This window comes from Hibiscus syriacus, unplaced genomic scaffold (assembly GCF_006381635.1).
Source record: "Hibiscus syriacus cultivar Baekdansim isolate YM2019G1 unplaced genomic scaffold, ASM638163v2 tig00117005_pilon, whole genome shotgun sequence".
Lineage (NCBI taxonomy): Eukaryota > Viridiplantae > Streptophyta > Magnoliopsida > Malvales > Malvaceae > Hibiscus > Hibiscus syriacus.
In genome coordinates, this window is record NW_024063519.1 from 1,583,638 (window position 1) to 1,595,962 (window position 12,325).

General features: G+C 38.7%; 1 protein-coding gene and 1 pseudogene across 1 annotated transcript; one reads left to right on the plus strand and one right to left on the minus strand.

Annotated features, from left to right (window-relative positions):
* Positions 1-5,118: 5,118 nt before the first annotated feature.
* LOC120194962 lies at positions 5,119-7,258 on the plus strand (annotated as a pseudogene).
* Positions 7,259-8,619: 1,361 nt separating this feature from the next.
* On the minus strand, positions 8,620-11,999 carry LOC120194993 (inactive protein kinase SELMODRAFT_444075-like). The gene is made up of 9 exons (XM_039197138.1): positions 11,821-11,999; positions 11,443-11,594; positions 11,253-11,347; positions 10,146-11,170; positions 9,880-10,040; positions 9,530-9,606; positions 9,296-9,443; positions 8,972-9,121; positions 8,620-8,841 (listed from the first exon to the last, which is right to left on the minus strand). Exons 1-9 carry the CDS (start codon positions 11,951-11,953, stop codon positions 8,695-8,697), a joined length of 2,088 nt encoding a protein of 695 aa, XP_039053069.1. The 5' UTR covers positions 11,954-11,999; the 3' UTR covers positions 8,620-8,694.
* Between the last annotated feature and the right edge of the window lie 326 nt (positions 12,000-12,325).

The following is a 12,325-nucleotide window of genomic DNA, read 5'->3' on the forward strand; positions in this document are numbered from 1 at the left end:
ATACTAGAGAGATTTTAGAGAGTTTCTTGAGAGTTGTTTTCTCCTTTTTATCTATAGAGAATTATCATTGTTTTCTCCTTGGTAGATCGAGAGAGGTTGTAATTCCTATTTTCTCATAGTGAAATTCTTCTACCGTTGCCCGTGGTTTTTACCCTAAATTTTTAGGGGTTTTTCAAGTAAATTTTGTGTCTCTTTTATCTTCATTTTTATTTTCTCAAATTATCAGTTGCGATTTTGCTCTATCCGATATCCGTCTTCCGCAACAATTGGTATCCGAGCAAGATTAGAGTGTGTAATATATGCTTATTGTCTTTGTGGTTGCCACCAAAAGGTGGATCCCCCAACATAAGAAAATAAGAAGTTATTACCCATTCTTTGAAGGTTCCAGAGAACTATTCACGATAGTGAAATAGTGGGAGATATCCGTAGAAGAAGCTATGGCAACGAAATTTGATATTGAAAAATTCAATGGGAGAAAATTTCTCATTGTGGAAATTGAAGATGAAGGTCATCCTAAGGAAAGACGGGTGTCTAGCGGCTATCAATGAAAGGCCGGTGGATTTCGCAGATGACATCAAATGGAACGAGATTGACGGGAATGCTATGGCAAACTTTCATCTAGCATTAGCAGATGAAGTATTGTCAAACATCGAGGAGAAGAAGACAGCTAAGGAGATATTGGATCATCTCATCAAATTGTACGAGGCCACATCATTGCACAATAAAATTTTTCTTAACAGGAAATTGTACACTCTCCGTATGCCAGAATCTACTTCAGTGACAGAGCACTTAAATACACTGAACACCTTATTTTCTCAGCTTACATCCTTAAGCTGTAAAATAGGAGAACAAGAACGTGCTGAACTTCTACTTCAAAGTCTACCGGATTCGTACGATCAACTCATCATCAACTTGACAAACAGTAATGTCACCAGTCTAGTCTTCGATGATATTGCAGCTGCTGTTCTACAAGAAGAAAATCGGAGCAAGAACAAGGAAGACATACAAGTAAATTTGCAACAAGCATAAGCGTTGACAACGATGAGAGGGAGATCAACTGAACGTGGCCAAAGCAGCAGTCATAAACATGGTAGATCAAAGTCAAAGGAGCAAGAAGAATTTAAAGTGCTACCACTGTGGAAAGAATGGTCACTTGAAGAAGGATTGTTGGAGTCTAAATAAAAACTCTAATCCACAAGACAATACCAAAAACACTTCAGATGATGGAGATGCTCTATGCTGTGAAGCGTCAACTACCGTGGAAGGCAGAAAAAGATTTGCAGATATATGGCTCATTGATTCGGGAGCGACATATCACATGACCTCAAGAAGAGAATGGTTTCATCATTATGAACTTGTCTCAGGAGGATCTGTGTATAGTTGCAATGATTATGCCTTAGAGATCGTTGGTGTGGGAACCATCAAATTGAAGATGTATGATGGAACAATTAAAGTTGTTCGAGATGTGCGGCACGTGAAAGGTCTGAAGGAAAAATTTATTATCCTACGGATTGTTGGATAATAATGCTAGCAAGATTGAAACACGGAAAGGATCATGAAGGTGTTCCGTGGAGCGCTTGTGGTGCTGAAAGGTGAAAAGATAGCTGCAAACTTGTACATGCTGAAGGGAGAGACATTGTTAGAAGCAGAAGCCTCTGTTGCCTCAAGTAGTTCAGATTTTGCAATGCTATGGCATAAGAAACTTGGACACATGTCAGAACAAGGAATGAAAGTCCTTGTGGAGCAAAAGCTACTTCCAGGCTTAACAAAGGTATCACTTACTTTGTGTGAGCATTGCATAACAAGTAAGCAGCACCGGTTGAAATTCAACACATCAAATTCTAGAGGAAAAAGTGTTCTAGAATTGGTTCACTCTGACGTATGGCAAGCACCAGTAACATCCCTAGGTGGAGAAAAATACTTTGTCTCATTTATTGATGACTACGCAGGAGATGTTGGGTGCACCCTATTAAGAAGAAGTCAGACGTGTTTTCAACTTTCAAAAACTTCAAAGCGCGAGTGGAACTGATTCTGGAAATAAGATCAAGTGTTTCAGAATAGATAATGGAGGAGAATACACAAGCGAAGAATTTGATGACTTTTGCAAGAAAGAAGGCATCAAAAGACAGTTCACAGTGGCGAACACTCCTCAACAAAATGGAGTGGCAGAGCGGATGAATAGAACCTTGTTAGAAAGAACAAGAGCAATGTTGAGGGACGCAGGCCTAGAAAAATCATTCTGGGCAGAAGCAGTCAATACCGCCTGTTATTTGGTGAATCGAGCTCCATCAACTGCAATAGAGCTAAAGACACCAATGGAGATGTGGACTGGTAAACCAGTTGATTATTCAAACCTCCATGTATTTGGAAGTATTGTGTACGTGATGTACAACGCCCAAGAAATTTCAAAGCTGGATCCAAAATCCAGGAAATGCAAATTCTTGGGTATGCTGATGGAGTAAAGGGGTATCGCTTGTGGGATCCCACTGCCCGCAAAGTGATCATTAGCAGGGATGTTATCTTTGTAGAAGATAAACTACAAAGAAAAGAAGACGATGACAGCGCTGAAAAGTCAGAGACTACTCAGATACATGTGGAAAAAGATTTTGAAGAAGGAGATTCTTCTGAAGCAGAACCAGCACATGATGAACAAGAACCAGAGAGTTCTGAAGCTCCAACAACTCGTCAATCAGATCGTATGAGAAGACGTCCCAATTGGCACTCAGATTATGTTATAGAAGGTAATATTGTATACTGCCTTTTAACAGAGGACGGTGAGCCATCAACATACCAGGAGGCAATAAACAGCTCAGATGCTTCACTGTGGATGATGGCGATGCAAGAAGAAATCGAAGCCCTTCATAAAAATAATACATGGGACATTGTGCTACTACCAAAAGGAATGAAGCCAATTGGTAACAAATGGGTCTTCAAAATCAAGTGAAATGGTGACGATCAAGTTGAGAGGTATCGTGCAAGACTGGTGGTCAAAGGATATGCTCAAAAAGAAGGTATTGATTTCAATGAAATATTTTCTCCTGTGGTTCGACTAACAACAATTTGAGTAGTTTTGGCAATGTGTGCTACATTGAACTTACATCTAGAGCAGCTAGATGTTAAAACAACTTTTCTTCATGGAAATCTTGAAGAAGAGCTTTATATGCTCCAGCCTGAAGGTTTTGAAGAAGACGAAAAGAAGAACTTGGTTTGCAGGTTGAACAAATCTCTGTACGGTCTAAAGCAGGCGTCGAGGTATTGGTATAAGAGATTTGATTCCTTCATTATGTGCCTTGGATACAACATACTTAATGCAGACCCTTGTGCTTATTTCAAGAGGTCTGGTGATAACGATTTTGTTATATTGTTGTTGTATGTGGATGACATGTTGGTTGCAGGACCCAACAGATCATATTGAAGAATTGAGGCACAACGGCTAGGGAATTTGAAATGAAGGACTTGGGATCAGCAAACAATTCTAGGGATGCAAATTCATCGAGACAGAAGTACTAGGAAGATTTGGCTTTCACAAAAGAATTACTTGAAGAAGATCTTGTCACGATTCAACATGCAAGATTATAAGCCAATTTCTACCCCTCTTCCTATTAACTTCAAATTATCCTCCAGTATGAGTCCTAGCACTGAAGAAGAGAGGATGAAGATGTCTCGAGTACCGTATGCATCAGCAGTGGGAAGCTTAATGTTCGCTATGATATGCACAAGACCAGACATTGCACAAGCAGTGGGAGTGGTTAGTTGGTACATGGCGAATCCAGACAAAGAGAATTGGAATACAGTAAAGAGGATCCTGAGATACATCAAAGGGACCTCAAATGTTGCATTATGTTACGGAGGATCAAACTTACTAATCAATGGGTATGTAGATTCTGACTATGCAGGGGATTTGGATAAAAGCAAATCTACTACAGGATATGTGTTCAAAGTTGCTGGTGGAGCTGTAAGTTGTGTTTTAAAATTACAGTCAGTTGTGGCTACATCCACAACAGAGGCAGAATATGTAGCAGCTACACAAGCCAGTAAAGAAGCAATTTGGTTGAAGATGCTATTGGAGGAGCTTGGGCACAATCAAGAGTATGTCTCTCTATTTTGTGACAGTCAAAGCGCCTTGCATCTAGTAAGGAATCCAACATTTCATTCAAGGACAAAGCACATACGAGTTCAGTACCATTTCATTCGTGAAAATGTGGAAGAAGGGACGATAGATATGCAGAAGATCCATACCAAAGACAACATAGCAGATTTCATGACGAAGGCGATCAATGCTGATAAATTTACCTGGTGTCGATCCTCTTGTGGCCTGTCAGAAACGTAAGCAACATGAAGGTACAAGGTAGAAAGAATGGTGTGAAGATATGATTGTTCTAATCAAATCTTCAAGTGGGAGATTGTTGAAAAGTCAAGTAAAGTGGCCAAACATATTGAAAAAAATCAGCAAAAATTTCGGATATGATTGTTCTAATCAAATCTTCAAGTGGGAGATTGTTGAAAAGTCAAGTAAAGTGGCCAAACATATTGAAAAAAATCAAGCAAAAATTTCGGTGCACATGCTTAATTCGGTGGAGCAGCAATTGTGGAAAATTGATAAATGGGAACATTACAATTTAGTCACTAAAATTTAGGGTATTTATAAGATTAGTCCTTAAGCTTCAACTATAAATACCCTAGCTCATTTAGCTTCAAAATCATCCCAAAGCATTCTAGCTTTCTTCCAATACTAGAGAGATTTTAGAGAGTTTCTTGAGAGTTGTTTTCTCTTTTTTATCTAGAGAGAATTATCATTGTTTTCTCCTTGGTAGATCGAGAGAGGTTGTAATTTCTATTTTCTCATAGTGAAATTCTTCTACCGTTGCCCGTGGTTTTTACCCTAAATTTTTAGGGGTTTTTCACGTAAATTTTGTGTCTCTTTTATCTTCATTTTTAATTTCTCAAATTATCAGTTACGATTTTGCTCTATCCGATAGCCGTCTTCCGCAACAACTTTAACTAAGCACCGAACATTGTAATTTCATGATCGAATATATTTGATCGGTTCATCAAATTGTTCATTTTTATTCTTTAGATTCTCTTAGATTATAAATTGTTTAATGGTATTTAAGAGAGAGATAGGGCAAGCGTGCGAGAAGGAAAGTAAGAGAGCAGAAAAGAAAGAAAGAATCATCAATGATGGAGATGATCAGGTCATTAATGTGGATTATCGTGTTGGTGACAACACTTGTGTTTTGCATCATATTTCTCCGTGGCAAAAGCAGAAGCAAGTTGAGCAGTCTAAGATCCAAAACCTTATGCCAGCTTCCTCTAGGAACCCTCGGGTGGCCTCTCGTCGGAGAAACCATCGACTTCATTTCTTGTGCTTACTCCGACCGCCCCGAGAGCTTCATCAACCGTCGTCGCCGCATGTAAACATTTCTCTTGTCCTTACCTTGTTATCTTGCTAAACAGATTATAGGGTTTTTCTTTCCATTCAATATGAAGGTATTGGTCAACTTTTATTACTGATTAAGGATTATTGTAGGTATGGCAACGTGTTCAAGTCACACATATTCGGGACCCCGACAATAGTTTCAACAGATGCAGAAGTTAACCGTTTCGTTCTACAAAGTGATGCCAGGGCTTTCGTGCCCTTTTATCCGAAATCATTAACCGAGTTGATGGGGGAATCCTCCATTCTTCTGATCAATGGGAGCTTACAAAGGAAAATCCATGGTCTTATAGGATCCTTCTTCAAGTCTCCAAATCTCAAACATCAGATCACTCGAGACATGCAAACTTATGTCCAACAAGCAATGAATAAATGGAGAGATGACAAGCCTATTTTCATTCAAGATGAAACCAAAACTGTTAGTACCTTTTAACTCCTCTCGTTGAGTGAAATTATTTAGCAGAAATATTCATTTTTCGTTGAAGTTTGTTCTCCGCCATTTGTTTCCCTTTCAAAGTTGTTTACATATAAAACAAAATATCCCATATCTCTTCTTAATTTTATAAGCAGCAGACACAGACAAAACCAAAGCACGTGCGTACAAACATTCCAATCCTGAACTTGTTGAATGTCACCAAGATTTCAATGAATCAATCAAGTATTGGATTCTTTCATTGAAGTTTGAATATTATGTTTCTGTTGGAAGGTGAAAGCAACCCAGTTGAGATCGTGGGGTTTACAATAGGTTTACATTAATCATTTTGTCTGGGAAATTTGCTTAATAATGATTGTTTTTTTAAACTAATAGTCGATCCTTTTGAAGAGTTAGAAATGAAAATACCCTTTTTTTGTGTCTCCAGATTGCTTTTAAAGTGCTAGTCAAGGCATTGATTAGCATGAACCCAGGTGAAGAAATGGAAGTTCTCAAGAAACAGTTCCAACAATTTATCTCAGGCCTTATGTCTTTACCTGTAAAAGTACCTGGAACTCAACTTTATCGATCTTTACAGGCAAGTTGCATGTTCAAATTCAGTTGTTTATATACAAAATCACTTGATGATGGGGACTGGTGAGGCAAAACTGTTGAAAAAAATTGACAATTTCAGGCAAAGATGAGCATGGTTAAGATTGTACACAGAATCATCCAATCTAGAAGGAATTCAAGCACGAGTCCAATGGTTCCACGAGATGTCGTTGATGTTTTGCTCATGGACTCTAGTGAACTATTAACAGACGATCTAATAGCTGGTAACATGATCGATATGATGATTCCCGGTGAAGATTCAGTGCCTGTTTTAATGACTCTCGCTATCAGATACCTTTCGGATTGTCCGGCTGCGTTACATCAATTGACGGTACGAAATATTCTATGATAGGTATCAAAGACCAAACTTTATATTATATTAATATCACCTCCAATTACCATTTCTTAGGAGGAGAACTTGAAGTTGAAAAGGCTCAAAGCTCAAAACGGGGAGCCATTGATTTGGAATGATTACTTATCATTATTTTTTACACAGAGTGTAAGTAATTCAACAGATAAAATTAATTTTATATGTAGCTTTCTAATAGAGGATTAATTTGGATTGATTATATATTGCTTCAAGTAGGTTATAACAGAGACTCCAAGGATGGGAAACGTGATAATAGGGGTGATGAGAGGCCATGAAAGACATTGAGACTAAAGGGTATCTGATACCTAAAGGATTGTGCTTTTTTGCTTATTTTAGATCCATCCATCTCAGTGAAAATCACTATGATTGTCCTTATCAGTTTAATCCATGGAGATGGCAAGTAAGAGACACATCTTGTAATAATTAATTTCTTTCTCCTTTTAAGCATTGAACTAATAGACATTTGGGGGGGGGGGGTCATCATGATGCACAGGACAAAGACATCACATTGTCTTAGATAACATTATTGATTATATTAATGCCCATAGAATCAAAGACCAGCACATACTACAAGAAAGATGCTATAACAGGACACCTGAATTAATTTTAGAGTATTTTCACTAGCTAGGGTTGGCCTTTTCATAGGAGAATAAGAATAATTGAAGGCATGATCTTGGTCTCATCACACCTAATGTTAATTAAAAATGTGAAGATGGGTGGCGGAAGAAGATACAATAATAAACTTTCCAACAGTAAGAATGAAGAAGAGGATGCCGGTTTGGGTGGAAAGGACCCATCCTCCCTCGTTAACCTCAACATCAAGCCATGAATAAAATGTTTTTAAAGCCGAACATAGTGCACACGTGCGGTGGTGGGGGGAAGCTTTTTGGACAAAGTCCAAATATGGTTTTGTAATATGATAAAAGTAAAAAAAAAAATGGGGATTATAGTATTGATCCCAAATAATGAGATTCACCAACAATAGAATCCGATGCTTAGTTAGGAATCAAGATGGTCGTCATAATGTTTGCAAAAGAGAAAGGCAATATAGTTTTAAATATTATAGCGTAATGAATGAAATCATGGAGTTTGTGATGCTTAATCATAAGGTGAGTATTTTCTGTGAATAATTGCGCCCATGCGGATCTCGTGTGGCAGCCCCACCCATGATCGGCGGTGGATTTAGGCCTCACAGCAGCCCACTTCCAGTTGTGTAGAAGCTATATTAAAGTGGATTTGATCTTTAAGTAGATTTCAGAATGAATTTAACATAAAATCGTGTTATCCAAAGTTGAGAATTTAACTAGATTTCAGAATCAAATTTTTAATTGACCACACAAGCTCAATTACAATTATTTGTTAATTTAAAACGCCTTTTATTTCTCCTTTCATACGAGATAATATAAGTATTCTATGTTAATAAAAAAACACAAGTGATCAAGAAATTCTCTTTAGAGTTTATCATCGTCCGTCAAAGGTTCTGTTACCAATTGAAGACAATAAGATTTTGCACCTCTTGTTTTACACTTTTACATATATTTAAGAATGATAAATATTCGATTCTAAACCCAATTTGTATCTGTTTGTGAATCTTGAACAAAGTAGAGGGATATTAGATTGTAGGCTGATGAAGGAATATATAATATAGAGATGGAAAACAATCATATTTCTCAACTGATCTGCCTCATTCAGCTTTGAAAATCAGCATTTCCAAAAAGAAATACAAAAACCCTACTACCCCTTGCTTCCAATATACAAATGGGTATAGATAAATAGATATATAGATAAGTGTACCATGCGTGTAAGGAAGGCCGGAAAATGAGGGTTTTACAAATGATCTGCTGCACATGAAGTCCTCCTGGTTCAAGACCTTAGCCCGTCAGGGGAGAGCTTCCCACTGAAATCTTCTAACACCTCATTTGCCAAGGATCCTATCTGGCCACTGCAGTGGCCAATGTCATATCCGTAATTTGTGTCCATAAGCATGTCGCCTTCCAATATACGGAGCACCTGATCCAGAACAACATTGAATGACCCAGAAAAATATTATGTAACCTATTCGGCAGTGGCTTTAAAAAATTAAAAAAAAAAACTGAAGGTAAAACAAATTAAACTCTTCTCTACAACCGTTTCTCATTACCTGTGTCATTCGAGGCCTAGAATGAGGATCCCGCCTTATGCATAACGATGCGGCATGAAGCATGCGATAGACTTCACGCTCAGAGTAGCGATCCTCCAATCTTGGGTCTACCAATTCATCTATAGCATATTCTTCTAGAAGTGAACGGGCCTATTCAAGACCACAAAATAAGAAATAAGCAAAAAAAGAAACAGCAAATCTACACGGCCGAGAAGAGAATAAACTGATATTCATAGATTGTTCTTAGAGTTGCACAGAAGAAGAGAATAAACGCTCGAACTAGTGATTTGCAGAAAGATGTTGAATGAGTGTTTGAACCTATACCCATTCAGTTAGACATTGCTGGCCTTTTGGCCTACTAAGGTCTACAACTTTTCGTCCCGTAACGAGTTCAACTAACACCACTCCAAAGGAATAAACATCAGCTTTTTCGGTAATTTGGCCAGTTTCAGCATATTCTGGTGCCAGATACCTATGCCACACCATAAACCATTACTAATTTCATCAATTGCATAAGTCGGGTAAATTGTGAAAAACAAAGTTGTCATTCAAGTTCACCCAAATGTTCCAATCACTCTTGTTTCCACTCCAGCATCACCATCAGGCTGCCATCTTGCAAGGCCAAAATCACCAACCTGGCAAAACAAATCTGAATCAATACTTGCATGTACAACTATATGCTAACTATAAAAGATTCAGTTATAGAAACTAACTGATAAGATATATCGGAAGTTTAATGCCAATGCACAAAATTTGAATCCAATGGTTTTGGTGCATTTATAATGTTTTACTAGCACCAAAGAAAAGAAAGGATTCTCCCAAATGCCAATGCAAGAAATGAAGAATAAAGATCCTTTAACATGTAGATACGAAGTTTAAGCATGCTGAAGAGTTAAAAGTTTGCCTACCAATGGTTCAAAATCATGGGTAATGAGAATATTGTTGGGCCGCATGTCACGGTGCACAATGCAGCCAACTCTGCATTCTTCATGAAGGTATCTCAGACCTCTAGCAGCTCCCGCAGCAATCTTTTGCCGCACATACCATTCCAACGGTTCCTGATGATGCCCTGAAACACATCAAATTTGTGCAACATTCAAAACTACATCAACCACAGGTGCACACCAAAGATCATTACATGCAAAGAGCAGTGAGCTAGAGATCGGTGAAATACCATATAGATGAGAATCTAAAGATCCATTGCATATGTATTCATAAACTAACAGCCGTCTTCTATCCTCAATGCAGAATCCAATCAGCATAACAACATTTCTGTGCTGAGCACAGCTGAGGACTTCAACTTCCGAGCAAAATTCATGATCCCCTTGAGTACTAGCCAATTTGTGTTGCTTGACGGCAACTGCCTGTCCGTCTGGTAGTACTCCTCTATAAACGGATCCAAACCCTCCCTCAGCCAAGAAATTAGCTTGGGAAAACCCACCAGTTGCAAGCTCCAATTCAGCATGGGTAAACCACCTTGGTGGTTTTCCAAATCCAGGTGCCTTATGCTGACATATGGAACACAATGGAGGAGGGCCGGGAGGGGAATTTCTGGATAATGCAACTGCTTCTCTCACATTTCCACTAAATTCAATATCACTCTTAAAGTTTGACAACCCAATTCCAGCTTCTCTATCAAGTTTTGAAAGTTTCTCCAGTAAGGCTTTTGTTGTTGAAGCTTGAGCCTTGACATTAGCTCGACCAGAAGGTTGCTCGAGGTATAGCGAGGACTGATGATGAGAAGTAAGATATTCGGCTATCCAAGGTTGATACCTCAAACTCATTGAAGATAAGGATAAATTTTCACACTCTGTGTCTGAAATAGATTCATTAAAATCCTGGTTTTCCTTGATGACTAGTGATTCCTCTTTCTTTGAGTCTGCATTCCTTTCTGAGGTGCAAAAAGGTGAAATGCCTGCATCAGAGCTAGACACTGAAGAAGTTCCTGCTTCAGTACAAGTGAACGACGTCCCAAGCTCCGGACTGCTGGTTGAAGTGACAACTGGCCCTGATTCATTTTTGTTTTCTGGATGCTTTTCAGATGATTCATCTGTCTCAGGACTTAATTGACAAGCTTCAGCTTCCTGCTCAGATGCCCCAACCAAATTTAAGCGCAGCACTTTCGCCTGAGAACGCTTCATGATCACTATGTTGCATTGCAACTCCTCCCTGCAGCGCTTTTCCTCGTGTTTGAGCTGCCTGTAAAAAAGTGTTCAATGAAATTAAGAATCGAAGCATTAGCAGGCAATGACATTTACAAAGATAACAGGACGTTTGCTACTTGTCCAATACAACCCAACTAGCTTGAGCTTGCTTAGCTTCTGCAGCTACAGCTCCACATGATGATCCAGAAACAATTTTTATCTTGACATTAATCTGTGCAATGAAATTCAGAATCGAAGCATTAGCAGGCAATGACATTTACAAAAAAGCAATACATAATAATCAAGCACTCAGAGCCAGGTATTTACCTTGTTGGGATCATAAACATCGTGGAGCCGGAGGATCATTTGGGAGAAGGAATCACCAATTCCAGAATTTTGTTCCGAACTTGATCCTGTTTCGGACTTGCCGCTACTGCTGGCGCAGTCACCAGAAAATCTTGGAAAAGGCCATTTTCTAGCTGGAGAATTGTGGCATTTAACCATCAGGCAGGAATTTGGGGGAAAAAATGAAGTTAGAGGATTTGTCAGGAGTTAACACCATAATCGTTTCTAACTATGAGTATAAGCCTCAGGCACTTCCTATGGCCCAAAAAAAAATCAAATTACCATCAGCAGGAGAAGGATCCTAAAATGTCGTAGGTAGATATGCAAAAGCAATAACACAAAACAAGAAAAAAGAAACACCTGAACAATGTGAAGGAACAACAAGCAACGTAATGCAGTCTCCGGGTTGAACAACATGAGATAATGCCCACACCAGAGCAGTCTTGGGAATTTCTTTGGATGCTTTAACAGCAACCACAACTTTCTTGGCCATATCCAACCCAGTTTTTTCCCTTCTGTTCTTCACTAATTTGCCACCCAGAATTCGTTTCTTGCATTATTGATCTGCCCCCACCATATTGGATTCAAGGGCATGTGCCATCAACATGGCTAACTATTTCATTCCAGATAATCTGCTGAGACAGAGAGATACCGGAATTTAATACAACACCCTTTTCACTGATTCACGTGAACTCACAAATTCGCTCACTCTCTAAAAATTTCCAACTTTTCAAGGGCCACTTAGTATGTATATTCCACTAGTGATTCCAAATTTGATGAAGATCTAGCCAACCTTTTTGTCACTAAAACAAGAAAGTAACACTGAAACTGCAAAACGACAGCACTCCCAAAAGGTGAATCAATG

Coding starts and splice junctions, on each gene's coding strand:
- LOC120194993 (XM_039197138.1), bottom strand. CDS start 11,953: ATGGCCAAGAAAGTTGTGGTTGCTGTTAAAGCATCCAAAGAAATTCCC. Junction 9,122..9,295: donor AGCAATGTCTAACTGAATGG/GTATAGGTTCAA, acceptor GGTCTTGAATAG/GCCCGTTCACTTCTAGAAGA. Junction 8,842..8,971: donor CTAGGCCTCGAATGACACAG/GTAATGAGAAAC, acceptor GTTCTGGATCAG/GTGCTCCGTATATTGGAAGG.